This window comes from Plodia interpunctella, chromosome 1, assembly GCF_027563975.2.
Source record: "Plodia interpunctella isolate USDA-ARS_2022_Savannah chromosome 1, ilPloInte3.2, whole genome shotgun sequence".
Lineage (NCBI taxonomy): Eukaryota > Metazoa > Arthropoda > Insecta > Lepidoptera > Pyralidae > Plodia > Plodia interpunctella.
Window position 1 is genome coordinate 7,842,430 of NC_071294.1, and position 26,683 is coordinate 7,869,112.

The window sequence follows — 26,683 nt, forward strand, 5'->3', positions numbered from 1 at the left end:
GCTTGGCATTCCAAAAACAAACGTACGACCTGAACTTTAATTTATCTAATGTGGACTTATAGCTTTCCTTACCGCTACATAACATTCTAAATTAAATACTTACCATACCATGTATTTTTTTTTACTTTCTACCAATTTAAAAGCGTGCCAAGTTATCTGCGCGTATGTAAAGACATATTGAAAGCCATTCATTCGCATAACAACGCAGTAAATTAATGCACTTAGGCTTCGTTTCGTTATTTTTTTACACCTGCTGTGAGTCGGAACTTACACCGGGCGCGATTTTATAATGTTGGATAACTGAACAAAGGCTTTAATGTCCCGTTTGCCATGTAAAAAAAATCGGCCATTACATTCGGTTGTTGTCGTCTTGTTAGTATCGAGACACGTGATGTTATTGGAAAGATGTCAAATATACTGGATAAAATTTAAGCACACAATTGTAATAAATGCTGAAGTTTAATACGTATTACTTTATATCAAAAATATTATTACTAAATACTTTTTGCGAGCGCTTTAATTGGATATTTAATAATATTTCAAAAATAATAATTATATCCATACTATATTAACGATCTAGAAATGTACTAAAATACTATGTTATAAAATACTAAATGTTCACACGTGTTAAACTAATAAATTTCCAATGTCAGGTATAGATTCCCACAGGAACTCAATTTGGAGGGGATGATGCATTTATTGACAGATAAGATTGCAAATGTGCTTTCTCACATTAATACACCCCATAAATACACCTCGTTTCCAATTAAGATAAAAAGTGATCGAATAAAGTGAAACATTTTTATTAAAACCATTTTGCAAAGTATGGTTTTATGCGGTGAAAAAGCTCCGAACCCCTTGGGCGCGATAAAGACAATAAAAGAAGTGAAATAAAAGAGGTCTATTATTAGTTGATGATATTAATTGCGGGATTGCACCTGGGGCGCGCGCGAGCGCAGGTGAGCGCCCAATTTGGGGTCAGCGGAGGTTTGACATCGGCCAGTGCGAGTGCGACCCGCAAGATTGTGAGCATCGAACCCTTGATGCTTTTGGCTATTTCTATTAATTGATTCGCAGATGTTATTATAGATAAACACGCAAGATACAAAGTTAATAATGTGTTAGTTTCTTGCGATAAATCAATGAGATAAAACACTAACTAAAATTTATGGTGACATCTCAGAAATATACAATCTATTTTTTTGCTAACACCTTTTTGTTTAATCTTTTTGCGAGCGTTGTTTGTTTAATCAAATATTGATTTACTTTTAAGGATTGTTAACATAGTTACATGAATAAAACAGATATTTAAACACTTTCCTCTTTATTTAGAATGATTCAATAGTATTTATCACATATCGGTATGATTTCCAAGCACGCCAAGCATTCTCACACAACCGCGAACCACGGCTGTACTGCCTACTCTCAGCTGCTAGAACAACAGGGCCGGATTCAGGAATTTTGCTTTCAATGAAACAGAAATATTTTGAACCTAGACATTTCTCAGATTTGCTATATCTGAGGATAACAAAAGTTGCTTTTACTCTTCCCCAAAAATTACCTTTTTGCCTACAACAGATTTCACTTTAAATTTTTTCATCTTCTAGACACTCAATATGTTTGTGTCAGTATCTATTGTTGGAAGAGTATCTAGCAACGTACATTCATTGAAAACATTTTCTAAATCAAACTCTGTTGCAGACTTTTACACATACTTATAGCCGATAATTTAAAATGCGAAAAGTATCTAGAAATTTTCATTGGCTGTAATTGAACTGAAATGCCGAGGATAGTCAATGTGTACAAAATGTGCAAAATATAACTGTACGATATATATTCTGTTGCAATTAGCCAATGAAAAAAAACATCGATAAATTTATAGTTGGAAAATATCAAAGTAAACATTTTTTGTGCTAAAACCACAATAAGCAGTTTACACAGACTCCATACTAGGCATAACCAATGCTTCATGGGATACACGTATGGCTAGGTGTTTATTCATCATAGGATAAAAATAGTTTGTATTACGTCTGAGTTCCCACTAATGATTTGATAGTTCTGCTTTCGCATTATATCATCAGTACAGATGTTTTCATGACATTTTATTGCAGCTGAGCAGCTGCTCTCAACTATAAATATCATATACAATGATTGTATGTAATTAGATTTAGTCAAGTAGTTATAGTTTAATATAAGACCATTATTATATCTTTAACAAAAGATGTTTGAAATGTTGAATATTTCAAAGTATATAAGATTTATTTCGCACATCGTACGACATTTAGGTATATCTTTTTATACTTTTAACAATTAAGGTGATGGATATTGCATACTTTAAAAAAGAAATCGTTTCAGATTTTCTAGATACTAGTTAGAATCATTAGGTTTTATTCAGTTCTAAATAAAGAAGTAAAACGAATGATATGGTAACTATAGTAAAAAAACTAATTATAGAAAACACACGACTGCGGTGGTAAATCAAAGTAGAAATTAGAATCCTCATCTAACATTATGATAGTGAGACTAAAGTGTGTGTGAAAACATTTAGGATTCAATTATATGTGAGGACGGAAACATAGTTCCCAACGAGTTTCTCTATGAATGTAGTAGAATAGACTAATATTCATATTTGGGCAGTCGTGTAAAAGAAAACTAGCATACTAATCAATATAATTGTTTAAAAAAACTTGAAGGAACTTACACAGTAGGGTATCTACTTAGATGAAAAGAACGTGAGATCCTAATTGGGCAAATCAAAATATACAAATAATAAATTCGATTTTTTCCAAAATCTAATTTTAAAAAGTAAAGAAACAAGTGAGTCCCGTTTGAAACACGTCTTTCAAATATTTTTTTATTCAATATCTGCAATTACTGCGAAATCAGAGTTTCTTGAACAACATGAAGGTTTTATTTACCATAATATAGAATGGATAGCTCTCTAACATTTCATTTAAGTTAATTTTGTTTTTTTTTTTACATTATTAGAAAGAACGAGCATAACGGGACTCGACCAAACCATGATTATATATTCTAAAGAATCATCAAAGATATCATCTTTTATTATAGATTTGATTTTACCTCGTTATAAATCAAGTATGAGCTGAAAAAATAAAAATACTAAATTAATTGAGCAAAATCTAAATCAGTAAAAACTGGATAGTAATATAACAACAATGTAATCTTACTGATGTCTTGAAGGATTTTTTTTTTACATTTCATGCTAACGAAATATCAGCTTTATAAAGGTAACAAAAATAATATCTTATGACTTCTGGTCATGTGCCTTGTAAGTGCAATTGTGGCAACAACTTGTACAAATTTGTAATACGGCTGGTTTTATTTGCTATGTGTATTTAAATGTTACTCTATCGCGGTTATTAGCTAATAGTGGAAGAAACCACACTATAGTAATATCAAAGTTTGATTAAAACATAGCTATTAAACATGGTTTGCGGGATTAAATTCCATCAATGTCCGTGTCACAAATTGCAATATGTAATATTAGTTCCTTTTTATACGAACTCACTATTTATAATCGGACTTTTATCATTCCACCAATTAGTCAGTCCTGACTGTGTGACAGTGCTTATGATAATAAGCCACTATGAATGTTCGTAAGTCATGAACCGCGTGTACCATTTTATATGTATACTTAAATGTAAATGTCGCAACCAACTGGTTAAAATAGCCGTTCAATCAAACAGATAGACCTTACACTGAACAACGCCATTCAATCACACGGCTATACGTCGTTTAGCCGACTAGGTAAATGGCAAATTAACTAGGGTGACCATTAGTATAGTATGTAATTTGAAAGAATTGGAAAACTTTTTGTAATTTCTTGGGAGATTATTCTTGAAATAAGTTTAAGAGGTAACCAAAAGTTTGATGAAATAAGTATAAATGTAATTATAGATAGAATTAACTAATTTCTCCTTGAATATTTGTTTAAACTTTGATTCACTCGCATCACTCGTGCTTCCATAATTTCTGTCTCTTTAATAACACTAGTAATGTATATTTACTACTTTCTTTCCGAAAAATATCTTGAAACAATTAAAAACACCGGTTAGTTGATGCGATATTGAAAACAAAACGCACTTATCGCCGCGGCGGTGAGTGTTAAAAAGCTAGACGTGTGGTTGAATGGCGTTCAGTCTATTGAACGGCTATTTTCACCATGGCTGCGACATAAATATACTAGGTTTTGCGATCCGTTTTTACTAGTACACAAGCATGATGAATGAACTGTACGAACTGCCAAACAATGTCGAAAAAGAGAGCAGATAAGAACTGAGCTCTTATATGCTCTCTTTTTCGACATTATTATACAAGTTGATTTCTATGAGCGACTAACACTGCTGCATGTTATTAACAGCTGTTTAAAACGATATCATATCTTATTGCCTAGATATTAACGTGATGCAATTTTTGAATGTACAAAGTCCAGGTTTGTACCGACAATCCTATTGCTGGAAAACCCACTGATTACAATAACATGAACGACTACAATGAAAAAATATGTTACTCTAATCTGCGAATAATCACAAAATATAATATCTCTAGGTGGGCTAATAATATCTATCTTAAAGCGGACATGATTTTAACGTGAATATACACTAAAATGTTTGTATTTGCAATATGTATGTAGACAGGAAACTTCGACGGAGAAATATTTACATACAGCATGTTAAAATTTCTTATGCAGCTAATATTAGGTATGTACAGTGTCCCATAAATAAGATTTATACAATATTATTTTGCATTTAAATAATTTATACAATAATCAATCAACATAATTTAAACATGCTATATGTAAAATGTTTATTATATTAGACAGCTATAACTTTCATAACATGAAGATTCTAAAATGTCCTCTATTTAGTGACATATGAGTAGATATATACGTTAGCTAATAACATTGAGTATGTTCACGAAGGCAAGACGTGATTGGCTCTGCTACGAGCCAATAAAATTGGATGGTGAAATATAATTTAACTAATGCACATTTGTGTACGTAAATTAACTAAATAATTGTCTAAGCATTATCTTGCATTGTTTTCAAATAAATACATCACAGTTGTCACGAAACACAGTTTTGGTCCTCATTGACTTCGACACCAGTTTTACTTTTTATTCAAAATATACCGTCCCAAGAGTTCCTGGGACGGTATATTATGAATAGGACACTCTACAAATACATAAATAAATTATTATAACCATAGATAAATGAAGGACATCGCCTGTTACGATTTTGATACCACCGACGTATGTATAAATGAATCGGAAAATAGTTCTACCGTTTCGGAGTACCTACTGACGGCGAAGTAATTCTGAGGGAGGGCTCAATCTACGGGCCCTAAGTCGGAACTAACCATACAAACGCGTGCGCGATATAATTCGGCAAAGTTGTGTAATTTCCAGGTAATATAATTAACTAGTTTTTGCTCGCGCTTTTGTACAACCTGTCTATAAAAAGTAGAAAATGGATTTTTAAAAACTACCATATTGTTTCCATGAACACAAAGAATAGAATAGTTAAGATTGGTTGATAAACACCAGAGTTACCAGCCAAAGGACATAGCGTCCTCATTTATTTTCTACTCTTTGTAGACAATCTGTAATTATTAATGCCTAACACCGTGCTATCGATATTACGGACATTTGCGAACGACGCATTGTGATTTTAAATTAATCAGAAAAAAAAAAACATTTGTTTGCGTGAATTCTATCTTAGCACCTCCTAATTAGTTATGTCTACTACATTAAGTTATTAAATTTGAACTTTTTACTATTAATTTACATGGTAAATGGAATATTACTGTTATGTCATCACGCCACGCACTAAAATATGAGATGCAAACGGCGTATTTTGAGAAGTCTTGCAAAGAATGACATATTATTGACTTGTGCACCATGACAATGGGGGTTTTTGTTGGTGTTGCAACATTGCGTAATATTCTCTATTCCGTAATAACTCAACATCGACTATCGAACCCAGTAAACTTTGTAACGTATTGTATAGGTATGCGTCATTTAGAGCTGTTGTATATATGTGATTACATTTAGTAGCAGTAAATATGAAAATGATATATAGTGCGAAGATTGTGAAGGTGGAAATAGCGTTGCGCTGTTGTCACCGCGTCGGTCAGTCACACAATAAGAAATTATATTGTACATACTTAACACTGTATGTGTGCATTTATTTCATCGAATATATATATATGCACAGTGGTTTTGATATCTGTAGAGTAAGTTCAAGTTTATTTTTCACTTGAATATAATTTCTTAACAATGACAAAACAATATACATTTTTGTACGGTCAACAGTACGTGAACTTACATGAATTCATTGTAAATGTCGCCACTGTATACACGTGGGCAAGCACAAATTTTTGTGAGAACGCAAGAATCAACAAAATGTGTATAGAAAATTAATAGATCCCGGGACGTACGTGTACGAGTCGCTGCCGCGCTGTAAGTTAACATAATTTTGTTAATGAAGTTACGATTACTTTAAAAAACAAACCTACCTTTCCAACCATAGTGCTCAATTACTGACTGATGCAACAGATTTCAGCGTAACCCTATTTCCAACCTAATTATTACATACCATCATATTACCATATCGAACGGTCTTTATATACATATATCTAACGATCTTTGCATCCCTAAATACTTTGAACGTACTCCTTGGATAAAACACGACCGCTCGCACTATACTCAGCTTAGGTTATATAGCAACCGTAATATTCTAATAATAGATTGCATATGCCTAACATTAAAATAGGGTGTACTTATTTGTGCACTAGTGAAGTGAACCTCCGCACTCCTGACTTTGTACTTCCTTTGGTTTTCTTAGTCTGCTCTTTGACGCCCCTGGAATAACGAAATAAAAATATTGTTTAATTAACACCTAGTGGTATCCTTGCAAGTAAGCAAAATTTATAAGAATTTTATATTTTATCATTCCATAGAAATATATTTTTATGTCGTAGTATATCTACTGGTATACAAATACCACATGAGTTTGTATACCAATCTGCTGCTTCCGATGAAAAATCCGATGAAGAAAAACATTGCGAGGAAACCTGCAAATTTATTGACAGTTTAAGTTCACTAGTGTGCGTGTGCGATCACTTGCCACTAGACGCAGTAGGTAGACGTAAAAGTCATGTCGGATGCCTTCAGGCGACTTGAATAAAATCTGACACGTGTTAGCGATAACGCACTCGATAAGAAAGATCAAGCGCACGGCCCCCTCGCTCAGGACAGGACATCCGTCGATGCAGAAATTGTTTGGAGATTCGACGTACGAAGCACGTCAGTGTCAGTGTCAAAACAGATGGAAAACAACGGAGCGCACGACGCAGCGCAGCAATCAGAGCACTCACAGGTAGCGGGTGAGGTCCTCGATGTCGACGAGCATGGAGTCCTGCCCCATGTGCAGCTCGTCGCGCGCCATCAGCAGCGTCACCAGCGACTCGTTCAGCGACGAGATCTGCGAGTGCAGCTCGTTCACTATCACCTGCAATGTTTATTTATATACCAAATAATCGACAGGCGGCTTTTACAGCTGAACGTATATCAGGTATAGTTGAAATTTTATTATTCATTTATTGTTTACTAGCGGCTCGTCCTCCTAGCGTTCCTCAAGAATCACACTATCATCTATTGGTGTAAACCAATGTGTGTAAATGGCGTTTATGTATATGTGTATATTATTGAAAGTTTTGTGATAATAGTTTCATTATACCCGTGTCGTCTAGTATATATATAGCTATAATTTCACAAACTTTCACATTTATATTATTAGGTAGATGGATCGCAAATTTGTTTTAAATATATTCAAAGCAAAAAAATATCACTTAGCCATATGACAAATAATTGAAATATACGCTTGCACGTGAAAAATGTCCTACAAGACGGAAATGAAAAGATTTTTCGAGGTTGCCTATAAACAATTACACAATGGCCATTGTTATAACTGCTTCCTCCAACGAAATAACGATCGTTAAGTGAGTCAGCCGCTGGTCTGCCGTCCCAAGGTCGGAAAACGCAGCGAAATACGAAGTACCACGCGTGTATACACCGATCGTGCGACCTCTTTAGTTTAACTATGTGAATGAGACATGCTGCAGTCCTTATGTCGAAACTAATGTTACGAAATTATGCATTATGCGATTTATACGTCAAATTACGAATCTCGAATAACCGAGTCTTTCTTTAATAAAGGCTACGCGCCTTAACAAAAACAGTTCTAATTATGAGTTTCATAATCTGTGCTTTGTTTACTTTTTATGCTGCATGGAACAACTGGATTACAATTCTGATAACAGCTATACACCCTATTGGCAAACAGTCAACGACGGTTGAACAAGGTCAAGTGATGTGGAAAGATACAGAAAGCAATGAGCAACACTCAAACAACCCAGAATCATACACAAACACAGTAAAATCACAGCCGGATCATAAATATTTTAAGGTATACATTTTTAGACTAACCCATCGTGACGTCATAGGCTCAAATGCAACCGGGAATATTCGGAAATGAGGGAGAGAGATGTAGGCTCTATGCTGAGCAAGAGCGTCTAGCGACACCAAGTAACTGGAGGAGTATCTGGGCGTACCTGTAGCTGGGCGACGTTCATGTCGGTGAGCAGCTGCCGCGACACGCGGCGGCGGTCGCCCGCCAGCGGCGCGTGCGCCTTCTCCAGGCTGCGCCGCAGCATCTCCGTCACCGGCGACACCGAGCGGCTTCGTCGCTCACGCTGTAATTATCATAAAAATTTATCATTGCTATAGGATTAACAAAAATATATATAAAACAAACTAAGAAAATTCTAATTGTGTTAAGGCACTGCAAAATAACAAATTTTTGTTTGGAATTTATAACTCTGTATTGACATTGTTAATTTTAAAAAATCACATATGGCTAACAGCATTACTACGATTGCAAAGAGATCCAGCGCTAGGTAATATATGTGGTTAACTGTACTAATTAACGAAAATAAAGAAAACACTAACTTGGAAACATATGTCTAACAATGTATCACAATGAGCTATTTTATAATCATTTTGACACAAACTGACCATACCTAATAAGTAAATATGAAATGATTGGTTAAATATTTTATTACAAATTACTAACCTCCATTTGAATACGAGCCATTTCTTTAGCTTGAGCCAATGCAATTCTGGCCTCTGTTTGAAGGGTGGCTTGTAAAGCATAGAAGTCAGACTCCTTCAGCTCTATGTGGCCCAGTGAGTGTGATGATCGAGATTTTGAGGTCTTTGATGTAAATGATGATGGACGCAACTTTGTTCCTGAAAGTTTATATTATTTTACTATTTTATTTTCATATTTACCTCAAGTAAAATAAACACTATTTTGGATAAGAATGCCATATTCTGATCCAAAACAATCTACAAGTTCAAATTAGTACAACCAAGCCCCATATAAAATAATTATTACAATCACACCATGATAAATGAATTAGCATGAATTTACAATTTCCCCTTTTTGTGATAGTAAGGATGCCAAGGATTTCTATTATGTACAGTAACAAATAGACTTACCACTTTGCATAGTACTTATTTTGTCATGTTTTGTAATGCTCACTGACAATGGTCTGGTTTGGTATGGGTGGTTATAGCTTGATTTGTTGAAAAGGCTTGTTCGAGATGATGACTTACTACTGTAACTTTTCTCTAGATCTGAAGCTTGGGATTCATTATCTGATGCTGTTTCATTCATGAAACAAATTTGAAGATTTTTCCCTGCACAACCACACCACATATATGGAACAGTTCATGAACATACACAATGTAATGATAGCAATGATATTAGAAAACATATCAAAGAACAATTCATACAAAAACCACAAGTAATTAGGTAGCTTGAAGTAAATATACTATTTTACATAAAGGTAACAAAGCTTAAGAAAAAGTAGGGCTAATTTAGCTTACTAGGCAATAAATATAATTCCAAACCAATGATTAGACTTCTAAATATTTAAGAGGAAGTAATGACAAAGTATTATATAAAAAACACTGTTTATTTATATCATAACAAACCATTTGAATATACAGAAAGACTAGCTACAAAGTGAATAGGCATTTACCATTTTGAAGCCGAGAATGTAAACTTGGTTTCTTTCCAGGGCGTTCTGTATGTCCTAAGCTGTAGTACTCTTCAGCATCGGCACCCATGGCCAACCTTCGCCTGATTTCTTCTCTATCATTATGTTTCTGAAAAAAGTCAAATTTATGCTTGAGTTGAAATTATCATTGTAATATTAATCTACATCAATTCACATTATTTATTGTAATAATTATTATTCATACTCTGGAATCCTGCGAGTTGCTTTCAGATATAGTGACAATTCTAGTAAATCTATCGAGTATATTAGGTATATTGTCTGTGAGGACAGGCCATTCGATTTCGGTTTCGACAGAATCTCCAATTCCAATAGCCCTTGGACTCAAAGCTGTATCATCACTATAATTCACTAGTAGTCTGGAGGGTTCAGGCTTCAAAACCTTGGACTTGAAAATATGTATGCTCCTTTTGATCCCTGTTTTTTCTGGAGAGCCCTTATTATCCTCTTCAGAAGTCTTGCTAAACTTGCGTTTAATATTACTAACAATGCTTTCAAACATCTTAAAAATAATCAGTCTTTCGTTTTTTGGCAATAAATTATGGCACGAGGCAATCGTTTCGAACAAAAAAATAAGAAGCGTATAAACAAAAATTGGATTGAAAGAAATTAGTTTGTCAAGTCAAACCCAGTCAAACCCTACTGTCATTTTGACATTTAGGACAAGGTCATGTGGGAATTTCGCGTTCCATTTTATTTTAATATCCTGACCAATTACGATACGAGTTCCCTGTTATGATTTTAGAATCCTCTCTTTCTCTGTAAGAAATAAAAAACAGAACTTACAAGACAGCAGATATTATCCACAGATTCATGATTATCATAAGTAATTGTGTATAAATCCAAAAGAAATCTTGTATCTTTTTTATAATGTCTTTGTTCAGAATTAAAATAAGGCATCGACGCCATCACTTTTAGCTAGCACAGACACCCGTCACTACGCGGTTTGTTTCGAACTTGTAGCTAGAGACTGGCAAGTGCTCTGCCTACACCGTTAGAAAGCTGAACCCACTACCTACTGCTGATAGCAATTAACTGTTACTGTTACACATGGTTACCGTGGACGTGGGTCTAACGCGAACGTACCGTTACTTACATAAATTACCGCGTAAATTCAAATGATGATAGATAGATGTAGATGATAAAATTTGTAAGTACTAGGTAGGTAGGTATTTGACTAATGTCCAATATGAGAGTGCAATGTATTAACAAACATAAAAATAATGACATCGGCTAAATACTTAACCGGTATTATTTTAATTAATTTTTATTATTATTCATCAGACTTAACTGCTATGGGACAGAAATAACTGTTATGTATAAACAAACTGCTGCAAAGTGACCAGGTACCACCTACTCGATAGGCTGCCCTGGATAGATGGAGTTGAGGTGCAAGTCAAATTCAAATTCAAAATTCTTTATTCAATTTGGGATGATATACATCACTTATTGACCTCAAAAATTTACATAAGACTTAGTAGTCTACTGCCGACTTCCAAAGCGCAGGTGAAGAATAAGCGTCGCGACAAATTTCACCGGAGCCTTTTCTTCAAGGACGTCAATTAACAAATGTAGGCAATACACACAAATATTAAAAATTAACACAATTAATTAATTAATTAATTATAATTAATTAATTATAAAACACATATATTAAAAATTAAAAAGACGAATTTACATCATTATTAAAAATATCTAAATGTATTCATTACAAAAGAAGTTGTATTTCCAATAAAATTATTGAAAATTGTCACAAAATATATATAAATTAATAAAAAGCTAAATGTACAAAACGTACGAATCATGTCATAAATCAATTACATATGTTTAAATTATTGTATATGTATGAGGATACTACTATACTAGGCTTGAGCCAAATATTATTGTCATTCACATAATCATAAGACTTGTAATATGCCTTTCTACAAAGTAGTTCTTTTAAAGTGGTTTTAAACACTAGTTGGTGTGCCAAAATTACAACTCTCTGTCATTTGCTGTTCAAATTGAATAATAATACCACATACCTACACTTAGGTACCTAGGTACATAGGTACCTACGCTAAAATGAAACGTTCGTGTCCGGGTAAAATAACAAAACGGTTAACATCAAAACTGATCAAGGCATCTTGTTTACCTACATTTGATGTTTAGATAAAAATAATAGTTTTAAAAAATTACATGTAATGAAATTACACTTACCCGCCTTTCAGCTTCCTTAGCTGCTTTCAGATGATTTTCAATTGCGTCGAAGTCTAGTTTTGGTAAAGCTGTTTCTATATTGTACACATCAAAACTCCCTGAAATACAAAAATATTTTTTAACAAATATTCAAAATATTTACGTACCTACCATCGTTTATCGAATCACATATATATCGCCTTGAAGTTTGTTCAAAAACATCCCACGTGCATTAATATTACTCGGCTTTAATATCATTTTCCACTTCGCGTCCCGGGAAAATACAAGCAATATACGCACGCATAATAAAAAAATTTGGAATCTCAAAATACCAGAGTAGTTATTGTTTCTTAAAACGTTTCCATTGAAAACTTTCATTCAATACGATTTTAGGGAATTAAATAATTATTATTACACTACAAAGTAAACTTAACACGAATGAACGGGCCACGCAAAATTTTCAGGACTTCATGAATGACCATATAGACCACCGCTCTAACATCTATATCACTAGGTAAATATATGTATATTTATATGCCTATGTCACTACTAAAGGTTTCGCCTATCTCTGTGCCAAATTTCATCAAAATCGGCCCAGTAGCTTTTGAGTTTATTTATTACAAACAAAAAATACAAATCTTATGGAATCATAATGAACGATTTTTTTAAAATAAAGAATTAAATTTTCTTACCTAGATCACAGTCGTTAGCACTGTTATTTTTCATACGGACGGATGTGGTTGTTTGAGCATTTTGACCACAACTCTTGCTCGACTGTTGGTCTGAGTGGCACTCTCTCAATGATCTCGTTTCACTGAAACACGATTGCATTTTCACACTTTCAGTTGTATTGTTTACACACAATTCTTTGCAGTTAGCAAAAACTGAGGAAAATGTTCGGAAAATAATAATGATAAACTAGAAGACTAGGAGCGATAGAGTGTAACTACACTTCCGTCTACTGAATTCAACACGTGTAGGTAATCGACATCATATCTATTTTAGAATTTCCTAATACGCACACAGTCATGGGATGATGTAATGCTTACTTCTTGTAAAAAGTAAATTCAATGAACACTATTGCGTAGACTCAAAATTGGTGTAGTGCCTAAACAGCTAATAAAAAAGAAAAAAGTATTGTAAAAGTTTTTGTAGAATAACTGATATGAAAGCTGTATCCTTCAATGATGGATGGAGTTTATGAAATTTATTTGAAAACGTTAATTGTAAGCAATTTAGTACTCACTTTTTGATTCCATTCCGATTATGGAGAACATCTAGTGCAAAATGTTGACTACTTTCTTTTTGATTATATTTCGCATTTACTGGCGACAAATTATATGGCTTTGAAGACCCGGCTATTTCATTAGAATTTCCATCGGTAACCACTACTGGGACCGATTCTAAAACGCTTGCATGCCATAATTTATCCCTCTCACGCATTTCATCTAACTTGGGGATAATTTTTCTAAGTTCAGTACTTAATTGTTTAATTGTATTTTCCACATTCTGGCTTAATTTATCAGTGTCATAATCACTATAGTATATACTGATTTCATCCTTTCCATCGGATAAGAATGCATCAGCTATGGTGCTGTTAGTATTTTCTATTAATAAAAATGTAGGCCTACTGAGACTCATTTCTGCCCTTGTATTTGTTTCATTTTCTTTATTAATATCATAAATATCCTCAACCAATTCTTTTTGTTTCAATTCCGTACACGGCTCTTCATTGACATCGCTCACATCACATTGTGTTTCCACAAGTTTTTTGATAACGTGATTTACAACTTCACTAATGTTATTAATAGTATTTTCAATAGGTTTCGCAAATGTGTCCTTTATATCTTTCCTCAATTCTTCAAGGTCATCTTCAATGTTAATATTGTAATTTAACAGTTGTTTAATTTCATCTTCGATTTCTTTATTGAAGTCTCCAATAATATCTTTGGTATTAAAATTGTTTTCAAAATCTGCATCACAATAATTAGAATCACTGTTTATGTTTTCGTTATTATTATTATTGTTATTTGCGTTTTCTGATATATTTTTTATGAGATCTGGTACTTCATTTTTTTTATGACTATCTAATTTTTTTGTTTGTGAAAATGTATCATTAGAATGAGAATACAGTTTCGTCACACTTATTTCGGTCTCGGAAAAGTTATTATTATTAATATTCTTAAATTCTGTCGAATTTTCATATTGGTTGGGTTCGTTTTCATATCCTATTTCCGTGATCTCTATATCATCGTCAGTCATGTCATTTTCAGATTGATAAAAGTTTTCTATGTTTGAAGAATAATCCTAAAAAGATAATTACCTAACTCTGTTAGTAGCCAAATAAAGTGATATTAACAAATATTATTTTTAAAGCAGACTCATAATAGAGTTAAAAGAGTTAGTTAAGTTAATGAACTTATTGTTTGGCAATACTTAAGTATGACAACAAAAAATCTTGTTGACTAAATAGTGACGTCGTGCGTGACCGGGATGTACCTAACCCTTCGATCCTGGTGAATAAGGTGATACTAAATGGTACAGTATTTAATGACACCAATGAATATTGTTAAATCTTTTAGATTTTTTAAATATCATGAGTGAATTATTTGCCATATATATACACATATACGGTACGCACAGCACGCCGCGTCTTAGTAATATGAAGCAAAAATTGTCATATTGTATTTTTTACTTGAACGAGAAAGGCTTCCTTGGTGTCCTTAATTCCAAACACTTTGAAGGTTTCCCTAAGTGAAACGTTACCTGCAACGTGTGTGCTAAGTGTTGGAAGCCTGGATAATTTGGATTCACTATACCCCTAGGTACTGGTTGTATTCCTTTTTCTGACATCTCATCAGTGTCAGAATGGTCAAAGGCTCGTTCTTCATCAACTGGTCTATTGTTAGATGAAACATCAAACCCTTCTGAAAAAAAAAATAATGTAAAATATAAATACCACGACACATACAAACAAGTAACACGTTACTGTCTCTTTTCTCATATCAAACACGCATCGTGTAAAAAAAAGAACATTTGAGCGCAAAGTGGTGCTAAGTGCTTTATGTTTCATGGTAGATGAATGTTCATTTTTCAATAAGGGTTCTTGCTTCAATGTTTTATTATCAATACAGTATATATAAGTGTATTTAATTTTTTATAAAGTCAGCTCCAAAACAATATGTTCGTATTTCTTACTTAAGGTGATTCGCGTGTGCCGCAAAAATAGCCATTATAATAGAACATTAAATATTTTGCAAATGAATGTATTAATCGAGATTAGTACGTATAGTAATGGGAATTTTCTAGAATAGGTAACTAACTACCTAAGAAGTATGTAACGGACGCCTTTGTCGTTAATTCCTCCAGATTGTTCTCTTCCTCGACACACGACCTTGCGAAGTTCACGTTGCTCTGTTTGTTAATTCTATACTGCTTGTTACACACGGAGAGTTCATCTGAATTCGAGTCTTGTACTAGCAAACTCTGTTTCAACGTGTTACTTTCGAAATTCTCCCGGTATTCATTGGTGTCGCAGTAATTCTGACTGAAGTTTTCGTGTCTGCTTAAATTTCTGTACACGTTGTTCGATTCCGCGTTGTCCGACACGAGCCACCTTCTGTTAATTGTATGTTTTGGGAATAAATTCTCATTCCGAAACTCTATCACAACGTTGCCATTGTTACTCGGTTGCTTGATCCTCATGATTATCTGGAACGAAAAAAATCATGGTTTAATGATTAACAAAATACTTAGGTACCTACCAATTTCGATTATGATTAATCTAATCGCATTCGAAATAGGAAGAAGCCTAAGAATACTTGAATATTTGTAAATAGGGTAAGTTGATACCTAGTTACATAATTTTTTTTTTACTTTGTTAACAATGATATTAATGTTATTTAGGAGGTATTCTCCTAAGATTACGTCCTAGATAGGTACTTACATTTTTCAAGCACTTAACCTGTTTAATGCTTTTTACACTACGGAAGCGTAGTCTCGGAGTGCAGATGGTGTGATAATAAAAACTAGATAAACATTCTACCAATCGGAACCTATGAAGAAAGTGTACTTCCACCGTCTTAGTAGTACTTAGTTTAGTCTAGTTAATCTATCTAATATAATACAGCTACATCTATTTAGAAGAATAATTTTATGCCGATGTTTGGCCCGGCTCGGTAATAAGGTTCTGAGTTATGACTTGGTGATGAAATTACCAAGCACACATATGAAACTAATCCTTGGACTTGGGTTCGACACGGAGTGGTCTCATAGATTAATTAACTTTTTGACGAAGCATGTTGCAGATTTCATTATATAAACATTTTGACGATTTTTGTATCCTTGGACTATTGTGATAAAACACTGAGTCTTGAGTGACTTGCCTTATATACTTATCCTGGTTGTTGACACCGGTGTCAAACCTTTCATCCCATATTTATAGATTGACAGAAATCTTAAAGATTTTGTAGGTAAACTAACATGTACACAGTTAGGTACTCATAATATAACGTAGTTTTAGATCACTTTTGATAAAAATTGTGTCGTCAAGACATGGCTTTTTATTTACAGTATCATGGGTAGGATGCCAGGAGATATAGTTGATAGTGGAAATAACTCAAAACATGACAGCATACCACGTAAACACAAAAATGAGCCTTGAAACAACAAACTCGTTTGGGTTAAGTTAAATAAATAGTTTGAATACTTACTTATTGCGTCGCAATAATTAGATGCTTAACTTTAAAGACATTTGCTATGTAATAGTTTATGGCGAAATATTCAGATTTAATAAAAGGTGCTGGCCTTGCTAGTGTTATGTTCGTATTTAGCATAAATTAGACGTAAGTCGTGTAGCCTAGCCAGTGTCGGCGGTACACGGTTTAATAAAGATGTACAGCGGACGTAGACGTCGGGAACAGCTGTTATGTCTATTTTGAGCCTTAACTGTGAATTTAGTACTATAGGAACGTAGGCTGTTTTATTGTTAGAGCTATCAGGTAAGTAGGTCAGATTAGCAATGGAATACTTGTGCCTAATAATTACGGCTTTTTTTTCACTTTTATCTTTAGATTTCGAAACGCTTTTTTATGGACTATACTTATATAAGGACAATTAACGGAATGTAGGTGCCTCGTGTATGTTTACAGTTGGGAGTACTTGGAGGTATTGGAATCCCACCCTCCTCGGTCGGGAAATACTTATACAGATTGCTTCCCTCTCGAGAATGGAAGAAAATTTTCCAAAATAGAACTGAATTTGGCCTCAAACAATTTGACTTAAAAATAATTAAATGTCGATAAAAACAAAAGAAAAAGCTACAACATTGGTAAGTTTATCATATAAACAGCCAACATGATTCTAAAAATAAGCGATCTATGTCGCTGTGTGTATCCATATTTTTAATTTTATGATTACTTGGGTAATTTCTTAGGTGAAGTTAAAAATTTTGATTTAAATGTATCAAGCTAATATTTTACTTTCCTTAAATCTTCCCAATCCCAAGTTGAAAGCTATTAATTCCAATGGAAATACCTCGCATTAGGAATTGATTCCTTACGAACCTTGTCTTAACAATCTTAGGTAAGACTATTTTTTCTCTTGGACTGCGTACCTTACTAAAATGAATTTACTGCTTGATTGTATAACTAAAAATGAAACTGATTCATTTATATAGTATACTTTCAAGGGATTCTTCTCTAATCTTATCTCCTCGTAATAAATTTAAAAGGGTCGGGACTCTAGATAAAATAAAGGTTTCATTTATTACTAAACGACTCTATAATTCTCTCCTTTTTGAGTAAGTGTTTGGAGAAACCTTCTAATAATAGTGAGAACGTATGATATTTCATTATTTTTTGAATCGTACCGAAGTAAGAGATGAAACGGTTGTGTTGGCTCAGTAGATAAGGTGTCCTCCTGTATTCAAACGCTCTGTGGTTCGAATCCTATTCGCCACATGTTCCACATGAGTTTATTTAACGGCCGAATAACGCGACTTAAGTACTTATTTGACTTCATGTAAAATCTAAGCAACCAGTATGTAAATACCTATTTTGCTTCAATAAAGTCCTTATTGTATATTTTGGTAGTACTTAAAGATCCTAATCTGGTATAAGTATAATAACAAAATAAATAAAATGTTCTTAAAATAATCAGCATGCCTTTGACATTATGTAAGTATAGGGTAAGTATATTCCTAAGTATATTGGTTTATTTTTGTTTGCATAATATGGTATAGGCCATACGATCGGTTATAATCATTGAATTTTATGACTCAAATCCTTGGGAGGATCAGGGCGGATATTATAATCGGCGCGGTCGACTTTCCGGAGCAGGGGTGCGGTGGAGCAGTGCGGTGACACGAAACATGCGGCGCCGACATCAATAAATACGTAGTTACAGTGAGTACCTACTATAGAAAAGACTGTTTGGAAATCACACATATCTAAAATTATCCGGCTCCATGTAAGATATATAGGGCTGTCATTAATTTTTGTAATACCTATGGAAAATTTGATTTTTTGTGTTTTATGTATTTAGTGAGCATACGACTGAATAAAGATAATTAAGATGTACTTGCCTAGGTTTTTGGGCTTATTAAATTAGTATTATATTATTAAGTTCGCCTAGGTATTATACTTTTCAGGAAGACGTGTCGTGGTATAATGTTTGCGATCCCATGACGCCCTCAGTGGGGAAACGCCGCAGAGGAGTTTATACACTAAACTCCCCTGCCTGAGTCCGGGCACTATTTTTGGGAGTCCCACACTATCCGGGGACAGTGGCCCCAGGGGCTTGTGTGTAAATGCATTCCTCCCTACGTGAACAAAAAAAAAACAAAAAAGATATTATACTTTCACAAATTATATTTTAATGTTTTGTGACCCGCCCGTCTGATACGAAACCCTACCTTGCCCATTTAAAGATAACAATTTAAAAAAACTAACACAGTTTAGGATATGTTCACACACCCCGCCAGTCGTACCTATTCCCAAAGCGATTTTTTTGAATTATACATAATAAGGTCGACTCGCCGACCCGATACGTGATGCTTAGCATAATATGAAATTCATGAAATAATAAGGTCAAACCCAATATGTTGCTCATAGCGATAATAAGCATACAACCAAACATACAAAAAATCAGTGTATTGCTCCCAGAGTAATAACATCACTGAGTTGTGGCCTGTTTAGATTACTGCAGCACACACACCCATAATCACTTTTTGTATTTACCCACGTTTTCTTTTTTATCTAAATTTTATTTTTTGGGTATTATGTGTGTGTCTGTAGTTTTTTGAATAAAGTTATTTCTATTCTATTCTACAACAGTTATGACATTTTCGAAGATCAAGTAAATCAACTTCTTTTTACTCATATTGACCCACACATGGGCAAAAGTCAAATACACTATATGACCCTTTCTTATATTACACATTAACATTAACTGTTTAAGTCCTAATTATAAAAATAAACGAACAAGTAAGTACTTACTTATTTTTAAAAACTCGAGGAATTCAAAAAGTAGATATGTTTTGATCCGAAAGGAAAAGTTTCCATTTTATCTCCGGAGCGCTCTTGGTGAGAGATTTAATTAATTCTAACTCGGCAACATCCAGCGCTAACGGCGCTTCGGAATCTCTCGCAGAGATATAAACACCATCTTATCTGATTTAATGTTCTGTAATCTATTTTTTTTTCTTTATAAATACATTATTCATAATTTTACTTTCTTCTAATTTAAAATGATATGCCAAGTCCCACATAGGTTGCTTTGAAAAAAATGTCGTTTAAGTTCAGTTCTTGTCTACCTGTGACTGTCCGTCCATTTATCCGTCGGTCGTGTAGATTTTTTCAAAACCAAATTGAAATTTATAACAAACTAGATTTTGACCGCGACTTCGCCCGCGTGAATTTTCCTTCTAAACGAAGAATAAAATAAAATCTTAGACATTTAATCGCAAATTTTTTTGGACTGATAAAATTTATTCGATTCGTATCGTCTTTGTAATGAGAAATTGAACCAAATATCGATACGATTTTTGCTCCATTTTTTTGTTACTCGTCGCGTTTCCCGCAATATAACCTGTTACATACATAGGTATCTCGTCCCATTTCCCGCTACATATCTCGTCCCGGTTTTTATTAACCACAAATGGAAAGCCAGAATTTTATTTGTCTCTCTTCTAAAATAATGAATATTCATTTAAACTTTCACCTTCTATTTCACATTTCATTGTTTTTGCAAATAAATAATCTTGTCTTTGTCTTTATTCTCACCATAGAAATGCAATTTTTGGATAACATACAAAATTGCAACCACTATTAAACTGCCAAAAAACCCTATGGCAGTTTAAAACAATCTATTTGTTTATTATGGCAGTGAATTTCTAGAACCATGAAACTTGGCAAGAAGTAAGGGCTTATAGGTCATAATAATACGTATTGGCTTATATTACAGTAAATACTTACATAAAAGGAAGTGAATCTGAAAAAAAATATTTTACTTTTACATAATGGTATATAGAGGCGGATTAATTATTAACACTATGCCGCCCCTTCTTATCGGGGGGTTGGCGAGCTGTCACTTCGGCCATGCATTCTTTAACGAAAGGTCATGTCATACGATCCTGCACCGCAATCGAATTATAGAAAAAATATACCTTCACAAATACGAAGTATAGAAAACGTCAAATCCTTCAAGTCTCCCTAGGTTCCAACCTACTAATCCGCCACTGGTATGTACAGTACAGTACATACATGACAAAATTTGATTTTTACGTAACCTTTAAAGCACGAGTACGAGAAACCCTAGAAGTAATCCCCTCAATAAAATCTAGGTAAAGATATTTCTAATTACCTATAAGTTATGTAGTTCACACAGATACCTATAGATTGACATTTGTGTCGGAGCGGAGTGTGGTGCAATAAATATTCTCGGTTTCACTTCACGGTGGCTGGGTCCTCTCATGTTTTTTTACATATTGTTATTAAAATAAAATGAAAATAACTTTTCACTTTTATTGTTCGTGATGTACAAACATTATAAAATAAGAAATGCGAAGTATCTAACTTTATTTCGTATGATTTACTATCTATACATTATATCCGCGGTTTATCTTAACGCGAGGTGGTTTTCGACTCTTCAATCGATGATGGCCGGATAATATTTATAAAATGACTGATCCAGATGTGTACAATATTGGAGTAAATTAAAATATTATAATAATTTAAGTAGGTTTATTTACCTAAACAATTTGGTATAGTTGTCTTGTAAACATGTTAAAGTGATTCGCTCTACTTTTGAATAAGTTAGTATAAGGTTAACCTAGTTTAAGTATTAGGTACTGTGAAAGTAGATAGGTGTTATTTGCTTTATAAGTATATTATTTACCTATAATTTTGTATGCGTTCGCAATGCTATTATAGTACCTATATCGAATGCTCCTAGCTACAGCGCAGGGCGACGGCGGCATGGCGGTCTGCCAACAAATTGATTTTTTGTGGCGACTCGAAAACTAATCTTATTAACAGGGAATGGCGCCCTTATACTTAATCCTTATTTTCTTCTTAGGTCTAAAGTACACAAAAGTCTGAAACGTAGTGAAATTGATGGACAATCAAGGAAACTCTCGAACAATTCTTAATAAAAGATAAATCAAAATTCGAACGCTACAGATCTGACAGAATCATTGATCATAAGATAAATAATAATTTAACTCTGCTTGGATGTTTATCGTTTAACTTTGTGTATAAAGGTTCCTCCTTATTCTAATTTAGTATTAAGTATGATACTATAACCTAATTTAATTAGGCTACACACAAAAAATATATATAATGATTCCTAATTCTATTGATTGTCTGTATTTTTTTTAAATATTGATAGTAGGTATTGGTTTCAAGTTCGCTATGTGCACTGGACGTTAGCACAAACAAACAGAAAGTCAGATCGGCGTAAAACAAGAGGAAAATACCTTCTGCATCTGTTATAATCTCATTAAGCCGGTAGGATAAAGCAATTCGGCCTTATAATTGTTAATTGTTGAACTGTAACGATCTTTGTTTAGTACAAATTCGTGCGCAAAATGGAGTGCCTCTCTAAAGACAATTACGGTTGGTCACGAGCACTTTGAGCTCCTAAATTATTAGGGAATTTAATTAGATTGTAGTATTGTCTGCAGGATTCATATAATATATACTACAAACATTCCATTTATTATTAGGTATTTAACCTGTACACCGCAGTCAATAATAAATATATCATATTTATTATTATTTTATTATCATATTTTTAATATGGCTTATTCACTTCATTGTTAGTGTGATTAACTCGTAACACTTTTATATATAAATCGTAATGATGTTTTAAAGAAGTTCACAAGTAACCATGTCGCATAAGATTTATACCGAGTTTCTGTTGGACAGAGATCAACTAAACATAAACAACAGCCATTGTTGCGAAAAATCCAAGTTTTATTAAACCGCCCCGAGAGAACGCAATATGTGAGGCGGTCGATTGCCGAGAACGTCTCAGTTCTCCCACGACGACAAAACTACGTACAAACATACCTTTTTCACTAAAGTGTGACTATTTATTTGTTTTGGTACACCATATGGTTAAGGTTAGAACATACGCACATGTAAATCGAAAAGATCTACCTCTTAGATTTGCTAACACACTTCAATTAAATTTATTTTATTTTATCCATGTTTTTTGTCACACGAATTATGTAGTACAACGTGGTAGGACGCTATAAATAAAAACTATACAACAGTAAGTATACTATTACTTCTGACAACAGGAGTAACAAAATAGGTACTTACCAAACATACCCATTTCCACAAAATGTATTTCTTATGTATAAATTAGCAGATGACTTCACATTCAATTTCACGAAAATACAAGTACAGACCTATTTATGCATGGTGTTGTTAAAACAGAGCTAGGCCCTTCGGAAGGTAGATACGAGTGTTTCGGTTTAGCGGATCGGTATCTGCTTAATAATTTACCTTCATGCGAACCCTTGCGACTTGATTCTTTTTCAGCACGGACGTGAAATTCAAACGGGAATATAAAAGTACTTTCTTTGTGCTTCAAAACTATATTTTTTACAACAAAAAGTTACCCATAGTCAATATGATGATATAAATAATGATTTCTCAACTCTTTCATGGACACTAAACGAGACACAAAATAAGTTTGTCTTGTTATTCTTCTAGGTATTTATAAGGTCTGTAGAGTTAAGGGTCTTGCAAATGGTTAAAAAATGCATGTTATTTAAAAAAATATGGAATTACATAATTTTATAGTGTTAAGACTTACTTAAAAATTTGTCATTTACCCTATTAGGTACTTACCTAATAGGGTAAATGACAAATTTTTATTTTGGTGACTATTCGAAGGTCCTTATATTATTAGAAACATCAGTGAAAGATATGACAAAAATTAAATCACACGTTTTTGTATACTCGGCCAAACGCTCCATACTAAATGATACTCTAACATGACGTCACGTGACGATTGAGTAATATCTTAGTGAATAAAGCTATGTTTGTTCGACAGTTTAGTTATTTTATTTACAGTTTATTTATGGTGTTGACTTCTTAATAAAAGTTGTTTAAAAGTTTTAGTTTTTTACGATGGTTGAGTTTATTTTTATAATTTTTTTCTTTTTGACAAACTTTAAATCCACTGGCATTGTTACAGTCTATGAATGATCTTAAATGCATAATGTTTTATCTAGAGCATAATATTTTTTACAATTTACCTTGTCTTTTACGCTACTGAAATAATATTATTCGTCTTCATGTCCTTCTATTACAACTAAAGCTTTTAACTACCAATAAAACTGTCATTATCTGGTTATCAAAAGTACAATCTTTCAACTTTTAAGGCTTGTGCAATCCCTTGAACTTTTGCCATAAGAATTAGGGAGCATTTTATTTATAACTTCGGAGTGGCCCTTGGGGTTACTTCAGGAGGGTATACATATTGCTCTGTTATTAGAATGTTTAGAATGTGTGGGGCAGGTAGTGACACGTGTGGTGTAAGAATACTGCGACGTGGGTTATCGATTGATTCATTTCTATTCCGTGGTTCCTCCGCCACTTTACCACTGCCCCCAACATTAAATATTTATATAAGAACGGTTGTTGCTCTGCCGATGCTACTGTCCTATTACAACGACCCTCATCAATTACCGGTACATCGCTTCGAGGAAAATATCGTATTATTTTATTTCTACTTATTGAACTTATCTAAAATTACCGTAAAAACAACGAAGTAAAGAGCGTGTCTAGGTTTTCGCATATTTTGACATATACACAATTTGATATTTTTTTATGAAAATAATATACAACATACTTATTTACTTACGTACGAGTACAATCGTTTCTACTTAATATGTACTTAAACGTAAAAGCTTTGCATGTTTTCGTAAATGTAACTGATCGAAACAAAAAATAATTCAAATTGCTTTATCAGACAGCGTATTCATAACACCTCCTATGTAAATAATAGACTAAGCAGGTATACTAGCTATGATTGTTTGAACTATTTATACTAGGTAAAGTAACAAGAGTGCGCCGTAGTCGTGGCGTGACCTGTCGCGCCCTAAGTTCGTAATTCGTTAATAGCCACCAAAATGATGGATAGCGAAAACATGAAATAAAAATGTTACAGAAAATATGGAACGCCGGTGGTGTTGAAAAAAATTATGTTGGTTATGCAAATCTTGACAACACAGCGCGCCTCAGAGACGAATATCGGCTCAAAGTCGAAAATTCGCTCAAATTCATATTTTATACAGTACTGTACAGTTGCGTGATTATCACCAGACAAGGCGGATCAATGTCCCGAGGCGCTCAAAGAGCCCTGAGAGATGACATTCGGAAGAATAAGTATTCAATAATACAAATGATAAGACTAGAGAAACGTATTCGTAATGTGGTGCGACATCAATACAATGCGCTTGGAATGCGAGGATTCCCTGACTCCTTATTACAAGGTAAAAAAAATAAAATAGATAAGATAAGAAGATAAAAAATATTCTTCATTAGTATTAAAATGAAAATTCATTATTTGAAAACAAGTTTTCACAAAAAAACAAAATCTGTAAGAACAAAATATACAAAAACATTCAATGAAAAAATATAAAATGTAAATTCTGTACAGTCGTTGATTTATGATTCAAATATTGTAACACACAATCAGGGACTGATACGCAAAAGCTTTCAAAAAGCAATGAAAATAGCATTTATATTCATGTTATCCGAGTTTTTCAATAAATAAGTTATGTTATTTGGCATGCGGCTCTAAATTGTTACTTTTGGCAGTTTTGGACTTCTTATGAAAGTACCTAGTGCTGTCAAGTTTGATGTAAGTTAAGTATTTTTTGTAGTTAATTAAACGTCGTCTAGCTTATAAGTAGTATTTTCTTTAGCGTCAAGAAACTATACAAACTAAGTTCTTTACGATGTCGTATATTGTACGAGTAAGTTCCTAACGATGTAGCCTCGTCTAGAGTTCAAGACGCTCTTTTCTTGGTTCTCCAGAACTAGAGAGCTTGTCGCAGCCTACACCTGAGCTCTTCAACTCCATGGAAGCAATTTACTGAGATATGGAACAGTGTACCTGGGAGTGTAGTGTATGGGAGTGTAGTGTATCTGGGAGCTAACAAGGAAAGGGATTGTAAATATACATTGAGGACTAGCAACGACGGCCAAGGTTTTGCACGTAATTAATGAAACTAGTGTTCTCCTCTTAGTTCAGATAGGTAGAGCTATTAAAACAATATAGAGACAATTTAAACAACCCTGAAAATCTTACAAAATCATATATCCCGATGAGTTTTCATAGAGTATCAGTTTACTCGATACCACAGCTCGATCATAATAAAATGTTTGACTATGTGAGTATTAATTTACAATTATTACTTACTTACAATTAAATAAACCGTAAAACCTAAAACTTCCAAATGGAAATCAATCTAATGGGACGAAAGACAAACGCAATTACTTGGCGTGGGTATACGGAATAAATGTAAAGATCAATTTAAATTCCAGCGATCCCACAGTACCTGTTACATGCGACCTTTTAACATCGAGTCTCATATTCTGCATATTTTTTACGTTCTTTGGTAAATGTGATTTAGATTTTTAAGTAGTGATTTGGAAGTATGGAATATAAAGGGAAATTTGTACTATCTGACTCTAAATAAAACGAATAAATTAGATCAATAAACAAAACAAAATACCTCGTAAATCTATTACAGCTTCTATTTATGTCGGGAATAGCTCGAGTCAACCCAATTCCATTGTGTTCGAAATGCTGTGGTTTCA

The 26,683-nt window shown here is 33.5% G+C and overlaps 1 protein-coding gene across 7 annotated transcripts in view; it reads right to left on the reverse strand.

Annotated features, from left to right (window-relative positions):
• Window positions 1-1,307: 1,307 nt before the first annotated feature.
• Schip1 (Schwannomin interacting protein 1) overlaps window positions 1,308-26,683 on the reverse strand; it is a 39,158-nt gene continuing 13,782 nt past the window's right edge. For 2 of the 7 annotated variants that reach the window (XM_053743568.1, XM_053743550.2), the window contains exons 2-12: window positions 15,668-16,052; window positions 15,108-15,268; window positions 13,588-14,648; window positions 13,034-13,155; window positions 12,363-12,460; window positions 10,128-10,254; window positions 9,583-9,783; window positions 9,155-9,330; window positions 8,634-8,774; window positions 7,398-7,531; window positions 1,308-6,882 (exon numbers count right to left, since the gene is read on the reverse strand). In XM_053743568.1, the coding sequence (XP_053599543.1) occupies window positions 6,801-6,882; window positions 7,398-7,531; window positions 8,634-8,774; window positions 9,155-9,330; window positions 9,583-9,783; window positions 10,128-10,254; window positions 12,363-12,460; window positions 13,034-13,155; window positions 13,588-14,648; window positions 15,108-15,268; window positions 15,668-16,046 (2,682 nt within the window). In that variant the 5' untranslated portion in view covers window positions 16,047-16,052 and the 3' untranslated portion in view covers window positions 1,308-6,800. Of the gene's footprint in view, window positions 6,883-7,397; window positions 7,532-8,633; window positions 8,775-9,154; window positions 9,331-9,582; window positions 9,784-10,127; window positions 10,255-12,362; window positions 12,461-13,033; window positions 13,156-13,587; window positions 14,649-15,107; window positions 15,269-15,667; window positions 16,053-19,837; window positions 20,151-20,815; window positions 20,832-26,683 lie in introns of those variants that run through there. The other 5 variants (XM_053743559.2, XM_053743577.1, XM_053743586.2 and 2 more) reach the window with 5 other exon arrangements.